This window comes from Euleptes europaea, chromosome 1, assembly GCF_029931775.1.
Source record: "Euleptes europaea isolate rEulEur1 chromosome 1, rEulEur1.hap1, whole genome shotgun sequence".
Taxonomy (NCBI): Eukaryota; Metazoa; Chordata; class Lepidosauria; order Squamata; family Sphaerodactylidae; genus Euleptes; species Euleptes europaea.
In genome coordinates this window covers 136,875,566-136,894,947 of record NC_079312.1, presented here as the reverse complement: position 1 = coordinate 136,894,947, position 19,382 = coordinate 136,875,566, and the positions used below count along the sequence as shown (strand labels likewise).

Below are 19,382 nucleotides of genomic sequence, written 5' to 3'. Positions count from 1 at the left end.
GGATGGAAGAAGTTTTAAAGCGATCACTTTTTCACCGTTACTTATTGATGCTTGGTTAAGAAACACCACAAGAAGGGGATCTCTAAAATATCTAAAATACCAGACTCTGTTGCTTCCACAACATTTTTACTGGGGTACCCTACCTGTGTGGGTTTTGCAAGTGTCAGTCAACACTCGTCTGCATATGTAACCATTTTGTTGGCAGGACACTATCATTTCCTGTTCATGGTGGGCTCAGTTGGAGTCCTGTACCTACTCTTATTGCATTGTTTCTCCTGCCCCAGGGACCGGGAATATGATGACATAGATGATGAAGACCCTTTCAACCCCCAGGCTCGGCGTATTGCTGCCCACAACCCCACACGTGGGCAGGTTCGTAGTTTCTGCAGCTACAGTAGCAGCCTGGGCAGTCAGACCAGTCTCCAACCTCCAGCACAGACCATCTCCAATGCCCCAGTGTCTGAGTACATGTGAGTACAAAAATGTCAGCACCAGTATCTTAGGCACCCAAGCCTACATATGGACCTTTGTGGGTCCCAAGATCTTTTCAGACATTGCCGAAGCTATTTGGTCACCTCCCATGCCTCACGCTCCAGTATCACATGCCTCTGCTGAGACTCATGGGTCACTTTTCCATGTGCTTCCTCTTCATCATGCTTGTTTGAGAACCATGATGTGACTCCATCCCATTTTCCTAACAACTAGCAATCCAGTATCCCCAATAAACTAGATACCCGGTCATGTGTTCCAACTACCCAGTGGATGAATCAGCTCTGGGTAACTCAAGATGTTAAAACTCTACAAATTTTGTCTTGTTGCAGAAGGGAATCCCAGGTATTGCCAACTGGGCAGGCACTCTAGAAGGTCTTCTCAAAGGGCTTGTGGATGCAGTCCCTAAAGTGATAATTCCCTAGGGAATGTGTGAGTGACTAAATGGGTAAAGCAATAAGTGTGGGGGGGGGGGTTGGACCAGATGTTGTTGGCTAATACTCTGCAAGCATTTGATGTTGTCCATTCTACATCTCCAGTGTGGTGTAGTGGTTAAGAGTGGCGGACTCTAATCTGGAGAACCGGGTTTGATTCCCCACTCCTCCACATGAGCGGCGGACTGTAATCTGGTTTACCAGGTTTGATTCCCCAGTCCTACACATGAAGCCAGCTGGGTGACCTTGTGCTAGTCACAGTTCTCTGAACTCTCTCAGCCCCATCTGTCTCACAAGGTGTCTGTTGTGGGGAGAGGAAGGGAAGGAGATTGTGAGCCGGTTTTGATTCTCCTTAAAAGGTAGAGGAAGTTGGCATATAAAAACCAGTTCTTCTTCCTTTCATCAAACAGCCCTTTGTTTAAAGGGTATCGCTGTTCTCTGTGTTTGCTAGCTCATTATCTAGGGAATGGTTTTTGGAGTGGCTCTATCAGGCTTTCATTTGATGAGGAAGGCTTGCCTGCTTTAGCTCCTTCCTACGCCCTTCCATCTGTTTGTTTGCTTGCATCTCTTCTTGAGAGATTAGTTGCTTGACTGGGAAAGGAGGGGAGAAGAGCTTGGTCAAGGAACAGCAATACAGGCAAGTTCTTTTGTCAGGCCCAAGTAAAATGTTACAGGGAGTGTGCTGCTGCCTCCAGCAGGTATTCAGCAACCAGTAAGACGTAGTTTGGGCCTTAGCCATTTGTTGAGCTTGTTCTTTTAGCAGTCATGTGTTGGGGAGGGGGAGAGAGAATCCAGTTCTTGATAGGATCCAATACCAGACAAAAAGGGAGATGTTCTAATAGAAAGGAAATGTGGAATGTATCTTAGCTATTTTTTCAACCAGTTGCTGCATTCGCTATGCTTTGTAGTTCTGCCCAGTATCAGTTCTTCATTTTACATGAGGTCTGATCCTGCATATCTGAGTATGGATGTCATTTCTCTGCATTATGCTATATTTATTAGGATGCACATCCCAATGTGAGAAAGCATCAGCCCATCTGCTTCAGCAATGGGGAGATACTCCCACACATTCCCTCCCCAGCCAAACAATTCCACACCCCTTTCCTTATGTTAGGCTCACTGTTGCAAGCAGAAGAAGAGAATCAAGGGGTTGAATAAATTCTTTATTGTTATTTCCTGATCCCTAATGCTCAAGGTGAGACTGGAGACTTAGGCTATGATAGATCTGCTGATGAAGCCACAAGCAAAATGTGTCGGGATCAGAAAATAAAAATAAAGAAATTTATTCAACACCTTGATTCTCTTCTTCCTCTTGCTACTACTGGTGTGGCCCTGACTTCTTCCTAGGCTCCCTGTTGCAACTTATCATGCACATCCAGAATACTATAGGTGATTTCACAAATAGATGACTTTGTGGCCCTCTTTGGTTATAAATGTCAAGTCAAGAGGGTTGCTTAGGAATGATAAGATTTCCTTGCAGTGAAAAAGAACCACTTAATCTTCTTTTGCAAAATCTGGATGAAACTATAGGACTGAACCTAATAATGGTTCAAACTTAATTTAAAAATAAACCCTTGAATTTGCATTTCAGTCTGTGCCAGTTTTGAAATGACAGCAGCAGAGCTGTCTCTTGTTAAATGTCTATAGTATGTTTCCGCTTTCCTTGCTGCATGTGTTTCTCAAACAAACCCTTTAGTCTGCCCATTCCAGACATGGAACAAATGGGAGCTGATTCCAACATCTGTTTCCAACATGCTGCAGAACATTCCTCACACAGAAATGTACCACTTAAGAATGCCTTAAAGAGGAAGTTTTTGAAATAGTGGTAAGCTTTGGGGCAAGTTTTTCCTCTGTATGTACTACATACAGTCCCCTGAAAGGACTGCACCACATGCATAGGTGCCTGTAATAGAATTAGCAGAGTTGGGTCAGTAACCTTAACCTGACTTTAGTGCAGAAATGGCAACCCTTCCAGCCTACACCAGGTAAGGTGTAGTGGGGAGAACTGAGAGAATCCCTAGGTCAGAGGCATAGGCAGAATATTCAATCACTGGCCATTTTCTAGTACAGGGCTTCTTAAACTTTTTCCACTCACAACCCCTTTTCGTCTGGGAAATTTTTATGCAACCCTGGGTATATAGGTATATAAAATAGGTACACAAATCAAACATTTACTGATAATAAATCAATTTTTTGTGACTCCCACGTTCAGTTACCCGATATGGGGTCACGACCCACCTTTTAAGAAGCTTTGTTCTAGTAGACTAGCAGAACAAAGTTGTTTCTTTCCCGAACCATGACAAGGGAAGACAGAATATGTGTATACCTTTTTCCTTGTCTCTTTAACTCTCACTGCCCCGCCCTCCGCTCACCACGGGCACTCACATAGTGTAGCAGGAAGTGCATGCTGGCGTGACTCTGTTTCCCTCAGTGAGTGTCATAGGCAAAAGATGGAGCTAAGGAGAGCTGAGAGACCACAGGCTAAAGGTATGTGCGTGTTTTCTCTCTCATCAATGTAGAGGAAATGGGGAGACTGTCATTAGCCCCCAGCAGCCAGCTCATTGAGTTAGTCTCTCCGCTTTCCCTTTCCTTCCTTCCTCACCCCTCTCCCCATTTAGGACGGCTACTTCTGTGGGAACTTCAGGGGAATATTTCCTAGCCAGAGGCTCACAACTGAGGTCATTCAATAGACTGTCATCCTGACCTTGCTCCTCTCTACCTGCAGGAACCAAGCTGTGCTCTTTGGTGGGAACCCACGCTATGAAAACGTCCCACTGATTGGAAGAGGATCGCCTCCCCCCACGGTACGGTGGGCGTCAGAGGCCAAATCATTTTTATAACACACTCTTTTATTTCCCTCTGCTTTTACTAACCACACACGTATTTTAAACTGGGACAATAAAGCCTGCTTTGTCAGAAGCTTAAAATAGTTTTGTTTCTGATGTTAGAGATGAGGAAAAGAGCAACTTTTTTATATTAAAAAATTGCTGAACAAACCTCTCCGAAAATGACAGTCCTGAGCCGGAATTTTGTATCTGTGGGAAGATGAAAAACTGCTGCAGGAAGTCCTGCCTTTTTGGAGGCTGGCAATCCTTGTTCCCACAGATGTTTAGCTGCAACATCTGTAGACAGCATTGGGTGCAATCCATTGAGGTTGCTTCCTTGCAGGCTAGCTGTGGGCAGCAGTGGGGCAATGAGAGAGCATGATTTATGGCATTTGGTTCTCAGCTGACTGTCATACCTGCAGACTGTTCAATGGAGGCTGTCCTGCAAACTCATCACATCGGTGGGTTTTCCCATTGATGTCTACTCTTTATCTTAACTCTTATAACCTTGTTTACACAGTGCCATATTTTAAAAAATTTTTCCTCTGCACACTAACATTCCCTTAGTTGTCTTGATCCTGGAGAAAAGAACTGCATGTTGTAATCATCCATAAAATTATATATCATTGCTTATTTTTTTGTTTTGATAAATCTTTCCCATTTTTCTTTAAACTTGGTTTCACTATAAGGAAAAGTACTTTATTCAGTTTGGCGTAATATTTCTTTGAGACATGTCTTGCCTGCTAACATTTGCTTTGTTTTTGCATCAATTCTTTTGGAGCTATGTTGCCCTTCAAGAGTAAGTTGGTTATTTGTTGTTGGATTTTTTATTGTTGTTTATTTTCTTGGTTTGGGGCAGGGTTTTTATTTGTTTTGTTTTTGGGGGTTTTTTTGTTTTTTGTTTTTTGCTCCCTCCTAAAGACTTTCCACGATTTTCAGTTCCCTGTGCTGTGAATTTCCTCTCCCTGTCAGCAACCGTAACAGTTCTAGAATGAGGGCCCTTCAAAATGTTAGACTTTTACTTGTATTCCCTTGATGTATATGTTGGGGCTAGTGGATTTGACGAGACAGAGGATTTTACCGTGCTGGATACAACACTGGATAGAACTGAAGAAAAAGCAAAACCAGGGGACACCCAGAACTTCAGGCTGATTGTAGTTTTCCCATGTAATATACTGTGTATATTTTAAGTGTTGTTATTAGATGCAGGGGGGGGGAGAGTTTGTTTCTTTGGAGACAACTGGTTACCTACTGTATCTCACTCCATATCTTGCAAATATAAAACACACATGCACAATTATGTCTTATATTATGACAATTGTGTTTCTTTCGTAAAGTTACAAACTAACAGTTCTGTTGAAACCAGAACAAACCAATTTAGCTAAGTGACTTGTAACTGACCTGGGGTAATTTTGTACCCCAGTACTTAACATGGGCCAAGTTATCACAGTGAGAAAATCCATTTTTTTTGCCTGAGGTAAAGGGAACAATAAATGGTAAGTCCTTTTCCTTTGGGTATATCATGCAACAGTGATGACGTCTTATAAAAGCAAAGTGATACGTCCACTGACTTTTGACTTTTTGCAAGAAAAGTGCACCTGGGGTAGGTAGTTACCCCTAGCGTCCAGGACAAGGTAGAAAAACATTGAAAACTCTTAATTGGTCTTTAGGTGAAATGGTTTGCAGTCTTTGTCACTCGCCTGTGCTGGAGAAGCATCATGGAAAAATCTACCTTCCCTTCAAATACTGTGTTTCCATAATCAACTAGTATAACCTGATACAGTGAAACCTCAATGCTCCTTGTTTCAGTACAGTTTACTGGTGGGGCTTTCCCGCCTCGCTGGGCCGAATCCTACAGATTGTTCTTCCCTCCTCGTTTGTCAGGGGAAATCTTGTCCAATTCCCTTCCTCTCTGCAGCCCTTCAACCTTTGTTTCTTTTGGTCCACAAGGGTCCCTGACCTCCGGTGGTACCTTTTCAGGAGTCACAAGGGCTTCTGGTGGAAGAGGAAAGGGCGGGGGGGGGAGGTCCCCTTCTACCAGCAGGACCTTTAAGAGCCAATCCATGGTATAGATGGTAGACCCATGCTACTACTTGTTTAAAGAGTTCAGTTTGAAACTGAAAGCAGGGGAAACAAAGGTCAGGAAGCAGCAATCAGAAGGCAGACAAAAGAGATTGATAGCCACTGAGCAGTTACTGTTTTGCTTTATTTTTCTGCTGTTCTGTAACAATATTTTTTAACTGGATACTTATTAGTCTGTAACAAAAAAAATAACGCCCTTAATTTAAAATTCCCAGTTAAACTGCTTCCCAAATAGTAAAATATTATTCATTAGCAGTGCTTAATGCCAACAAAACCATGTGCCCACTATTTGGCTAAGAAACATATCCAGGAATTAACTTTTGAGCTTATTTTCCACATACCCAGAACCTTACTGTAGTATTGCAAACCATATTTTTGAAACGTATGCATTTAGCATTCAGGTCTGACCTACAACAGAGGTACCATCCATGGGGATGACACACACACACAATGACACCACAAATTGGGGGGGGGGGAAGCCCCAGAAAAATCCCTGTTAATCAACAATATGTTGAATAAAAAGGCAGGAAAACAACTGGGGAATTTCTTCTTTGGACTCAGGTCAGTATTTGAAGAAAATATATTCCTATCTCTAATCGTTACTAGCCTAAGGTCAGCTTCAAATGTGACTCGGTTGCAGGAGAAACAGAAAGAGACCAAGTGCCTTCACCCCTCCTTGTCCTTAGCATAAGCTCCTTGTCTGAAAAAGACCCCGCACTGTTCATCCCAGCCTGAGAGATGAGTGACCTGCCAATGCAGAGGCAGTTTGAAGACCTCTCCGGTGGTCTAGTTGGCCATGTTCTGTTTTGGAAAAGATAGGGACAGGGTCGTGTCAGTGTGCCCCAAGGTGTGGCAGCTGCTGGGGGCCAGGACTTCCAGCAGGGTCCGCTAAAGCCACCTACCTGTACGCTCTTCACCAAGCCACCCCCTGCAGACCTTCTTGCCACCCAAGCTCCTGTCTGCATAGGCTGTCCAGCACAGTCAAGAGTATGGAGGGGTTTGCTGCTGGGAACACAGGCCATGGGGGCGGCTTGCAGGTGAGTGGGCAGCTGGGAAGGACACGCAGGCAGCTGGTGGGGGAGGGGCTTGTGAGTAGGTGGCTGGAAAGGATGGTGGGAGCATGAGATAAGGCAGCAGGCAGGGCTCAGGCACTCCCTGTCCGGAGCTCTCCCGGGCACACTCTACTGAGGGCATCCCAAAATCTGGAACCAGCCCTGCATGGAGCTATAGAGGAGCAGGAAATGGAAGGCACTGAAAATTACTGTTCCTTCCACGTTAGCATCTCATCCCACACTGAACTAGGTGTAGCCAATGTAGAGATACCAATGTTCAGATGGGTCCTGGAATTCTCCCAGAACTACATGCGATCTGACTACAGAGATCAATTCCCTTGGAGGAAATGACATCTTGTCCACAGCACAGACCAATTTAGGGTTTGTGTGTGAAACACTGTGGGAATTCCAGTTTGAGCTTGCTGTGTGATACTGTGGAAATGCCAGTTTAATGTGCATTGATCTTTTGTGTGTACCTGAGTGATGTTCCATAGTGAGATGCTTTAATTAGAGGTACGTATCTGTGTATAAGAGAAGGAATAGCCTTCCCTTACAGCTGTGTCTTTGATGATAAAAACTCTTTAAGATTTTGGTGGTATTGTGGCTTTATGGAAATAGAAGCTCCAGGATGTAGGTCAGCAAAACTGTAACCATGGATTCCCGTGCAATGAGGATTCAAAGCCTAGGCTATGCATAAGGCTGCTTGAAACAGGATGAGTTGAAATTTGAATACAGGCTGGCACAGTTTCATTTTTTTAAAGCCCGAGTGACGATCCTGCCCATCTTTTGCTAGAACTATTTTTAAATCACTTGTTTAGGTGCTGGAACTGGGCCAGTTTTGAAGGTTTTAATCTTGCTGTTGCAGTTGTTGGGAAGCTCAAGGATGAATTTGAAGCTAAACGCTGCCAGATTAATTTCCAGCCCCTCCCTCCACATACATAAAACAGTGCAATTTAAATAGGATTTAAATCCCTCAGGGAAAGGCTTTCGAACTTTTTTGAGTTCCAGAAAAATATGGTGTATTTTTCCCCTTAACACTGTGGTGTGCAGGAGACTTTCTCCCGCTTCACCACCCTGTACATATGCACACTCCTCCTTAGTGTCTTTGCAGATGGACAAAACACAGCTGCTATTCCTTAGTGCTGTGCTCCCAGTATTATTGCAGTTTTTATTACTCTGACCATCCTCTAAAGAACTCAAGGCAGACTCCTGTTTTATCGTCATAATAACCATGTGAAGCAAGGCTGGTAAGGAATTAATGACTTTCTAAGTATCCTCTCAGGGCCTTTGCTCTACGATACACTGTTTCTGGGTCCATCCCAGTATCCTGCCATGGGGATGTCTGCTGGGAATTCCTGAATGAAAGTTGGATTCTCAGGCATGTGGGTGCTGATTCAGATCAAGACCATGGTGTATGTGAAGAAACAGCTTAACCCTTCCCCTTCATCACCTGTTTGCCTGACTTGAAATGGCTCTGAGAAGCCACTCTTTATGTTGTTCAGGGAAACTTACATGTAGCCTATTGGTATTAATGTAGCTCTATTAATGTAGTATTAATGTAGCTCTAGAAGAACTATACAGACCATTACAGGGCTGAGATCCTGCCAGTCGGAGTACACAATAATTACCTTGGTAGACCAATCGTATAAGGCAGTATAAAGCAGATTCATGCATTAAATGCAAATGTTACATTTTTAGCATGTGGAGTAGACTATGTGCTAAAAAGTAATGAGCCAGGTGGCTTTTATGCCAATTGACTAATTAGTGTTTCCTAAACTTTATCAAAGCTGTCAAAGATAGGACATTTTGGAGGACTTTCATTCATAGGGTCGCCATGAGTCGGAAGCAACTTGACGGCACTTAACACACACACACACACACACACACACAAACTTTATCATGCCCTGACCTGGGTGGCCCAGGCTAGCCTGATCTCGTCAGATCTCAGAAGCTAAGCAGGGTCAGCCCTGGTTAGTATTTGGATGGGAGACCACCAAGGAAGTCCAGGGTTGCTGTGCAGTGCAGAGGAAGGCACTGGCAAACCGCCTCTGTTAGTCTCTTGCCATGAAACCCCCAAAAGGGGTCGCCAAAAGTCAGCTGCGACTTGACGGCACTTTACACACACACAAAAACTTTATCATATAAATAGGGAGTCTCATTCCACCCTTTTCACTGAAGCACTTTGAGGGATGCTTGTTTTTGTAAACAACACTGGAGATAATCTTTGTGGAGGGGAACTTGTTCAAAATCTTTGCCTTGCCTATTAGATGTGGGGGCCTCAACAAGGAATCATAGCAGTTTGCATCCATATTCTTAAATGTTTTTAGAGCCACTTTAACATTTTTGTTTGGGTGGAATAAATTGATGTGATAGAAAACTGCAGGAAGGTTTTGTTACTTGAGTGAGTTGGGGATCCTTCAAAACCCTGTTTAGTGGGTAAAAATATTTCGGCAGCAGGCATTCACCTAACAAACCCAAGAATTGGTGTGCTGAACTGTTGAATCTTTTGTAACATAGTATCTTCCTTGTCTCCTCCTTTCCCCAGCTTTTGCATGAGAAAATTTTTTGGATACTTGATTCTGCTGGGTTTCTTCCCTCAACTGGACTCATTATCTTTCCAAAACAACACAAGGCATAACCCTCAGTTTACTTTATCTGGATGTGTTTGTGTTACCATCTCATTCCCACCTCACTGACCATCAGGATATTTGTGCTTCTGTTGTTTCCAGCAACATGTAATTTGAACAAGTTTCACCTAAGCTTACAGAACAAATCAGGACAAATTTTTATAGTTTTAATGCTACTCTTATGAGACTTCACATAAACATATTGCAATAGTAGTAATCAACCTCAGTCTGTCAGCCAGCTCCTACGTTAGCAGATGAAACTGTGTGGTATAACTTTTCTCTTCCTGTCTTTCTTCTCTCCTCAGTATTCTCCAAGTATGCGAGCCACCTATCTATCGATTAATGATGATCACAGGCGACAGTACAGCAACGAATTTCCAGCCTAGAAATTCTCTTGTAGAGAAAAACCCTCAAACAATGTTTCTATAGTGGAACCTGACAAAAACTCAAGGTGCGTGGACTGCAGGGAACAGGAATGCCTCCATAGGGAAGTGGCAGAGAAGGACATTTGGAGAAGGCATCAGCCAAAGAAGACAACCACTGGGATTCTGCATAATCTTCTTAGAGGGGTATCCTGTGTGTTCAAACTGGCAGCTTTTGTTCATAATTCTTAGTCTTCCTCTCTTGCACACATTGGATGGTACCCCATACCTCCAACCTCTTAGCTGACTGCTCTGAAGTCTTCTCCTGAACGTATCTCCTGCTCCTTTCCTGCCACCAGTGCATTGTATTCCCCAACCTCTGGGGTGGGGTGGGGGCAGGGATGAAGAGATTTTGGTACTGCCTCAAGTTTGTGCAAAGGCTATTAATTCCTGTTTTTTTTTTCCTTTGCACTGACTTTTGGGGCTGGGTTGTCCTTAGTTTTCAGTGTGTTTGGGGTTTCCTTTTTTATTAGAGCTAATAACAAGACCAGTACATCGTCTGCTCATCACCAGAGACAGGCCTAATAAATGGGGTACTTTATTCTATCCTAGAAATAAAGTTCAGCCACTTTGCCACACAACCAGGCAAAGCGTCCACTCATGCTGTCCGCTATTTTTCTTGAGCCAGACTTGAGCTGTGACTCATCTCCACCTGAGGCAGAACTCCACTAGCCCCTTCTGTGCTTCCCTCCAGCATTCAAAAAAAAAAACCTCTTCTGAAACGTGATTGGCTGCTGGAATAGCCCTCCTGTGGGCTACTGTGAGTGGCTGTTTTTCCTTTCAAGGGCAGGACAGCCTCCTGTCCGTCACACCCAGTACACTGTACAAGTAAACGGAATACTGACATGCGGTGTTCAGTGGCCAAGAGGGAAATGGGAACTTGTCACAAAAGAAAATGCTCCTTGCTGCTGTGTCAGTGCAATACCAATCACTAGAATGGATTTTGTGTTATCGTTTTTCTGGAGAGGTCTCTGCTCAAAGCCTTCTGCTGGCTTGGCACTGTACCACTTGAGCATCATCATCCTTTCTCCATAGCAGCTCTTCTTTGGAAGGTATGGTACAAGATCTGCACAGTATTTTCCTTCTTCACCAGTTTCCTTTGTTCTTGGAATTGACGTGAAATTCACCAGTCATTGCTGTGGTGGCCTCAGGTATTAATTGGAACAAACTGATCTTTTTTCTTTTGTGTGTTTCTAATTTGTCATGTTTTTAAATGTGTGTGTTATTTTCCTTCCAGTATTTATATCAGTTGTCCAAAGAATGCAAACATAACCTTGACTTTTTAAAAGATTTTTTTATTGAAATATTACTCATAATTTTATACATGTAAGAATATTTTGCAAATCATTTTTTTCCTTTTTTTAGCACCATTTCCCTAAGCAACAAAGTAAAATTAGCTCCCCAGCTGATGCAAATCTCCACTGCCTTGTGTGTGAGAAACCTTCAACAGACATTCTTTACTCTCATTCTGTTGGGGGGGGGGCTAAGTAGCGTGGGAAAACTGGGCCTGAATTAGTGTGTGCTGCAGAATGCTGCAGTAATGATTGTATTGACAAACAATGCTGTTAGCCCAGTTTCACTTAAGTAATGACTGTCTTCTTTCTCCTGAGATGACAGCAGCTTATGTCTTTATTGGTTCTTGGAAGTAATTCCAGCTATCAACACTTATCAAGGAAACCTCACTAAACTATGACTGCTCTTCCTCACTGCAGGGGTTGTTCACATGGTTCCATCTGTCAATACAAACAGAACCTGATTCTCACTTTTTTGTGGCTATTATGTCGAGGCGATCTCCTTTGACTTCCTGCATTTCTTAGTCTGAGAAGGGGGTGTTTCCCCAGGAAGCAAGGCTGGATTGCTGGGAGGGGAAAGAGACTTCCAGGGAATCCAAATGTGTGCAAATAGATGAGGTGGGAGGTTCTTCCACCCACAGGTGCTCTGGTGCTGTCCTTTTACTGGTCTAATTTCTGCCTAAAACAGTTTAATTTTTTTTTAAGTCAGTGAGGTTATATTTGTTTAGGCTGTGGTGAGTTTGTCCAATAAATCATTAAACATATTTTGAAGATGTTTGAAAGCAATATTATAAACTCTTTCACGGTTAGCCAAGGGGATGGGTCCTACCTGTCCAAGCAAAAAGAGCCACGAAATACTCCCAAACCTGAACACTGCGACTGAGACTTTTCAGATGGTGTCAGTTACTGTAGCTCTGAACCTCACATCCTCCAGAATCACTTACACCAACTTATGTGTAGAGGTAACAGTGCTAAATGCTGCAGAGGTACAACAAAGTTGCCCTCCTATGCACATGATGCTACATGGAGGTTTTAATTACTTGACAGCAATGACTCACTGTGTCTTTTATCAAGGATAACTTGTACATATCATGATTGGTGACATAATTTGTACATCCATCTTATATGTGACTGACTACAACTTCAGGCATGTGGAGGGGAAACCCTGATTTTATGCTTTTAACCTTGTCATTGTAACAGCACCGTTTAAAACTGTTTTTTAAAAACCGCATGTGAACTAACCTCATCTCAGGCTCCTTTCAGGGCTATGCCTGATTTGTATGTACTGGCTGGGAAGCAAACAAATAAAGACTTGTACTAAAAAGTGTCCTTTCAGTATCTAGATTTTTATTATTCTAAACATATGGTTCTTAAACTATTATTACATATGTCTCTAAGGTATGACAGTCTCAGTAGTTGAAAGCCCTGAGTAATTTGGGTACCTTTGGCTTAAATACACACTCAAGTTTTTAAATTTACATGGTCTTTAAGCAGCACTCTACACAAGGTCATAGGGAAGTATACATGCCTATTATCAAAGGACCTGGTAATCTGTTCAGACTGAATCATGCAGCAGACGGTAAATACAGCTTCTGTCATACAAACTGCTAAGTCCTTTTGAATCCTGAGATGCTAAAAGAGCTTCTTTGTCTGAAAAGGAGAATGAGTCACAGAGTTATAACCCAGAGTAGCTTTAGAACTATGCTGTAAAGTGGTCTCCAGCTTAGTGAGCACCTGTTTAGTTTTGGGTATTGGATTCGTTTGAAGCTGAATAAGCACAAACACGAAGTAATTATGATCATCATACACTGGTATCTTCACTGTTGTCAGTATCAGATTTATTAACGCGGTATATGCCAATAAAACAATGATATATAGATTTCAGATAAAACCAGTAGACATTTAAGTTTATCAGAAATAAAGCAGTTCCTGTCTAAAATAAAACAATCATTGTAACACTTTAGGATTTGGAACTATTACCTATACTCAACCTTGCAAAGTGGACTTTAATCGCTATTGAACAAAATTTAGCTACCTGCTTTAGCACTGTTGTCAGGTTTCAGTCTTTTCCCAGAAATTCAAGCTCCTTTTTGGTTTTGATTCTCTAGGGATGTCCCCAAACCTGGAATTCCAGTCTGCAGCAGTATTCAGTGATCCTCTTAAGCCTACCACATCCTTGGCTTTTTTGCATATTACAGAGTGCAAAAGTTGAGTCTGGGGTCCCTACCCTGTGTCAGAGACACGAGTTTCAGATTTTCCTCAGTTTCTCTCTCTCTGTCTCTCTCTGTGTCATGCCTGATTAGGGTAAGGGCCACAGTGCATGTGAAGAAGGGGCTTCAGACTTCTTCTCTGTGCCACTTTCCCCGCTTGAAACAGTCCTGGGCAGGGGTAGTATATCCTAGGGAACTTGCAAGTTTCCCCAGGTTGCACCCCTGGGATTGTTTAAGGTTGGGAAAATGGTACAGGCAGGAAGACTGACACCCCTTCTCTATGTGCAGCATGTTGCTGATCCTAATTCTGCACCACCTGCATGGGAATTGAGAAGAAACCACAACTGACGTGTGACTGAGTTATGTCTGACACAGGGTAAAGACCCAGCCTGTAGCCCATAATGTGTGAAGAGCTGTGACTCCCTTTTTATCAGAAGCAGATTTGGTAACTGTCATTTATGCTTTCAGAATACTGAGGCTGGACTACTGTGGTAGGCTGCCTTTGCAGAGGCTGTAGCTGGCGCAAAACATTGTATCTTGATGGGGTTGGGCAGTGGGAGGTATTACACCACCATTACTGCATGACACCTAGATTTCTGTTGTCTACTGAGAACCTTTAAAATGCATAGCTGCCACAATGTACATGATGGATCTTTTCCCATGTTCCCCTGAGATATCTTCCAGAAGGTATATAAACGTTATTGAGCTAGGCACAGATCATAGGGTATGTTCTGGTAACAGGGAGCACCACACAAATCAATAGCCCATGACAAATTTTTGCTCTTGATGGATAGCTTTGGATGTGCATTGCTACCTTATAAGCTAGAGCCAATGATTTCCTTTCTCTAAGTAAGGTGTCTTGCTCTTCTGGAGCGAGACTTTTCAGCAGATGGCGGGAAATTGGATACCATCACTCTGTACAGTCAAGAAGGAAAGCTCTGTAATGCAGCCATATGTGCCTAACTCTGTGGTATTGTGAGTTGCCATGGAGTAAACACACCTGTATCGATGGTCAGTTTTACTTAAAGATATCTTCCTGAAAAAATTGTTCATACTTTTTTCCTAACCTCAGTGTACATTCAGTGGAATACAGTATGTTTGAAAAGAGTGTTGAGTATATTTCTCATTCAAATCCATTGCCATGATCAATGATCTGTGGTTATACAATAAAACTAAATTGAAACTGATTGCCAAAATGTGCAGCTGCTTCTGAGCTTTTGCTTGGGGTTCTAGAGACTGCCTGGTATATTCTGCAGTATCCAAAGGCATAAATGACCTTTGATAGTAAACCTATTATTAGCTAAGAGAACATATGAGTGGGAAAACATACACACACTCACACACAAGATCTCTAGAACATCCGTTGTGTCTTTCTGTGTAAACTTTCCCCTAGTCAATCAGCAGAATCACATGATAAAGCTTATGCTGGATGGTATAACTTGAGACTGTAGGAAGAGAGGCTGTGTGTATGAAAAATTATTTTAAACAAAACAAGCGTACTAAAAGTCTCTTCTTGCCTTGTCCTATCTGATGCGCTGTTCATTTTAATGCGTATGCGCAGGAAAGTTTGTGTATGTTAGAGCATGAACATTCAAAACATTGTTTAAAGAGGCTTGTTGAATAATTGTGACAATCCCCGTGCCTAGCTGCTCTCTTCCCAGCAGCTGGAAAAAGTTAAGGCAGACACTTGAACACGTTGCAAGGTATGTGCCTTAGTGAGTAGCGCCACCTTATGGCAAATGCTATCCTTGCACTCAATGCAAGGATTTAGCCTACATAAATCATTCATCCCCAGTAATTCATCTGAATTTTCATTGGCTTTTAGCTCACAGTAGAGCATGCTGAAGCATTACAAATGTTAATCACAAGAGGTTTAAAGAGCATTAAATCTAAATCTTCTACTACTCATGGGTTTTAGAAAACTGACTAGTGTTTCACATTTCAAAGTGCTGCTGAAACCAAATTATTTTTAAAATGTTAGCTAACTGCCGCTTGTGGAAAGAGGTAGTGGAACCAGGAGGCAAGTTATAACTCAGTCTTCAAGACTGTTTTGGACATAGCTGTCCCTAAATATGTTGTGTGGTGTAGTGGTCAGAGTGTCAGTCTAGGATCTGGGAGACCCAAGTTTAAGTGGGCGACCTTGGGTTAATCACACATGCTCAGCCTAACTACCTCACAGGGTTGTTGTGTGAATAAAATGGAGGAGGGGAGAACTATGTAAGCCACTTTAGATCCCCATTGGGGAGAAAGGCGAGGTATAAATGAGGTGTTTTTTAAATTAAAAGTCTGTCTCAGAAATGGCCCATACCTATGTAAGTCACCTTAAATAAGTCACAAGCCTGTGCTTGCAACTTCCCAAAATTTTATCCAGCTTATCCCTACTGCATGAGATCCAGTTACCTTCCAGCAGCAATATGCTGCTCTTTGTGACTGTCCCCAAAATAGAAATGGCTTCCCTGAACGATCGCATCCTGCAATTTATCATTTGTTGTGCTATATGATTCCACCACCACCCCCTGTACAGTATGTATTGCATTATAATGATCGTAGCTGATAGGTGGCAGAGCATTTACAATTTTATGTTGTTGGCTGTTTTGTACTGATGAAGAAAAATGAGATATAAGACTTATAAATAGATCAGTTTTTCTTTAGGAATGGTGTTTCAGGAGAGGGGCAAGCTATCTATACTATACTATAGTTTACTTTGGAAGCTACTAGAAATAAAATTATATGCTCAGAAACTCATCAGAAGCAGCAATACATGATCTTTAGTAATTCTATAACAAATGTAAGGGCCCTGCACTCTTTGGATAACGATTTGATAATGGGTAGCATTTGTGCTGAAGCATCTGACATTCCATCTCTCTTGCTATTTTATGGCTGAAATTAATGTTATACCTGTAAAATCAAACCAAAATAAAATCTTAAAAGTGGCTGTTCAAGGGCCCTGTGAGTTTTGAAACCGTTTTTTCCTTATCTGAACCTCTTTGTGAATATGGAAAGCTGTTCCGTCCCATTTTTCTGACAATGACTCACCCTATTTTTTCTGAATGGCTTCCAGCAACAGCACATTTTCATACTGATACTTTATTATGCATTCTGTTCCATTATTCCATGGTGCTTGCAGCAGTCTGAAAATGGGCCACTGGTAGATGATAGCTGTTTTGATAGTGAATAGGGGTGTTTCTATGACTGTTGGCAGCACATGGCTTTTGGATCATTTGGTACCCTGGTAACTCATTAAGAGAATACAAAAAAGAGCAGTCTTTTCTGTCTGTTTTCTGTTTCAAACACATGTCATGTGCTTGTGGGAAACAGCTGGGTTACAACTGAGATCTGTTCCCTTGTGAAGCCTGCTGCCAAAAGCTGCTCTCTTCAATCAAATCTCTCGCCTTTTACAAAGATTTTTTTAAAAAAGAAAAAGACCAGCAATGTGAATTTCTAACTGACCTTGGGGTACTTGGCAAAGCTGCAATTGACTTGCTACAGACCTGGTGCATACAGTTCTACCCAAAACTGTAAATTCTGTGGGTGGATGAGAGAACTCCTAGTTTAGAGAACTAGAGAACTAGTTTAAAGAACTCCTGTCTATAAAAAGAGGATGTTACATTAGTTGTGCGACATTCTAAAGAGTATTAGAGTTAGGAATGAGCAAGAATGGTGGAGTGGTTAGAGTGTCAGATTAGAATCTCCACTCTGCCATGGGTGGTCCTGGTCCAGGCCCAAGCTTTCAGCCTAACCTACTTTACAGGATTGTTGTGAGGATAAAATTGAGGAGAGGGGAATTATTGTAAGCTGCTTTGTGTCCCTACTGAGGAGAATGGCAGAGTATAAATGAAGTAAATAAGAATATATGATGAGCAGTTATATCATGTCATTCTCATACTGTGCCCTTAGATGGGGAAATGTTCTAATGCAGTGGTTCCCAACCTTTTTTTGACCAGGGACCACTAGGACTTTTTTGTTCGGTGCAGGGACCCCAAGGTTCAAAATAAAAATTCTGAGAATTTGAAAATAAACTTTAATCATAACTGTTAGTTAAACATTAAACTTAGAATAATATTTGAATATATATTTTTATAATAGAGAACTTTTAATTGAAAATATTAATTTATTATGGGTTTATAACTTTGTTTCGTGGACCTTAATTTAGTTCTCGCGGACCCCTGGGGGTCCATGGACCCCTGGTTGGGAACCAGTGTTCTAATGGGACAGAGATGATACACTCATGCCATCTTTGTTACTATCTATCCAGTTAGTTAGAATCCTTTTCGTGTCCCAGATTGTGTGGGGAGGTGAATTAATGTTGCACATTTTTTTATCATCATACCATTAGTGTTCCTGCTCTCACTGTCACAGTCCCTTTACCAGCAGGCTGTCTAATAATAAGAAGCCAAGCGGAATGGAGTACAGTACTTTGATTAATGTTGTAAACAGATGACAGCAACAGGAACAGAAGGACTGATCTAGAAGCCACTGGGGGGCAGGGAGTAAAATGCAGCTCTGTATTCCCATTTCTAAATTAAAATTGGAGATTAGTTTCCATCATCCAGAACACTTGTGCCCCAGTAATGTTTAAGATGTTAGGCTATAGCAGATACACCTCCCAAAAATACATCTAACAGAGATGCACGGACAGAGATTTGACCATTTCCAACCATCACAGTCATCTTAAAATTGATGATACTCCTGAGCAAATCTGGTCCTATACCCTGCTGAGTTTATTAGGTAGCTTTAGAGCAGGGTCAGATTCTGACATGTAACAGATGTGGAGATGGATAGGGGATTCTATTTGAGACACAATTTCCTGTGCAGCAGACAAATCTGCACCCCTCGCCCCACTTTTCTGTCTGCCCCCATTAACCCTAGGAGCAGCCCAGGTGCTCACTTCCCTCAACTTGGTTTGGGGATTTTACTATTACTTGGAGAGGACCCACACTACCTCTTCTTCTGTTCTAATTCCTTGGCAGTATGTTCTTACAGAAGAGTGTGTGTGTGCACTGCCCAGATGTGCAACTCTGCCTGAGACTCTTTTATTATTATTAAAGGACTGTATTTAACAAAAAAGCAAAGAAATGCAAACAGTTGATAGCATTTTGTAGCTTTCAAAATACTAAACAGTTGGCTAAACTTTGGCCCCAGAAAAATAACCCTATGGTCTAGCAGAAAAAAGGAAAACAGTCAAAATAATAATGACATTCTTAACATGATTACCTGAACCTAGTCCATCTATTTCCTTGGTCTAGACCGCATCTTAGGTAGGGTTGCCAGGTCCCTCTTCGCCATCGGCGGGAGGTTTTTAGGGCGGAGTCTGAAGAGGGCGGAGTTTGGGGAGAGGAGGGTCTTCAGCGCCATTGAGTCCAATTGCCAAAGCGGCCATTTTCTCCAGGTGAACTGATCTCTATCGGCTGGAGATCCGTTGTAATAGCAGGAGATCTCCAGCTAGTACCTGGAGGTTGGCAACCCTAATCTTAGGCCAACCACTTCCCTAGCCACAGCAACCACCTGGCTGAGCAACTTTGAGAAATGCACATTGAACTCTTGGGGAAGAGTGTTTTGCAAGTTTCCACAAGCTCCTGCCTCCTTCCCCAGGGCTGGTTACAATTTTCCCTACAGAATGGGCAAGGGTTTCAATCCCGAGTCCTCAAATTCTTCAAATCAGGAAGAGAAATTCCTCATAGAAATTCTCCATTAGGCACATGGTGTCTATCACTGCGTAAGGAAATGCTGAAGAAGTTTCCTTAGGAGCCTCAGGAGCCTTAACTTTGGCAAAACACAGGGGGTTACCGCACTTTGTATTCCCAGCGATGTATTAAGAGTTTGAAAATGTTATAAAAAACACCGCTTTAAAAGGGTTTTTGGATACCACAGCTTATAAATGGTTGGAAGACGTCTTCACAACTAAAGGGGCCAAAGTGCGAACAGTATTTTTTATAACATTTTCAAACT

General features: G+C 42.3%; 1 protein-coding gene across 2 annotated transcripts in view; it reads left to right on the top strand.

Moving 5' to 3' along the window:
- TTYH2 (tweety family member 2) overlaps positions 1–10,246 on the top strand; it is an 85,775-nt gene extending 75,529 nt beyond the window's left edge. Inside the window, exons 12-14 of one of the 2 annotated variants that reach the window (XM_056855515.1) lie at positions 285–470; positions 3,649–3,727; positions 9,815–10,246. In XM_056855515.1, the coding sequence (XP_056711493.1) occupies positions 285–470; positions 3,649–3,727; positions 9,815–9,895 (346 nt within the window). In that variant the 3' untranslated portion in view covers positions 9,896–10,246. The remainder of the gene's footprint in view (positions 1–284; positions 471–3,648; positions 3,728–9,814) is intronic. The other variant, XM_056855523.1, reaches the window with a different exon arrangement.
- The last annotated feature ends 9,136 nt before the right edge of the window (positions 10,247–19,382 follow it).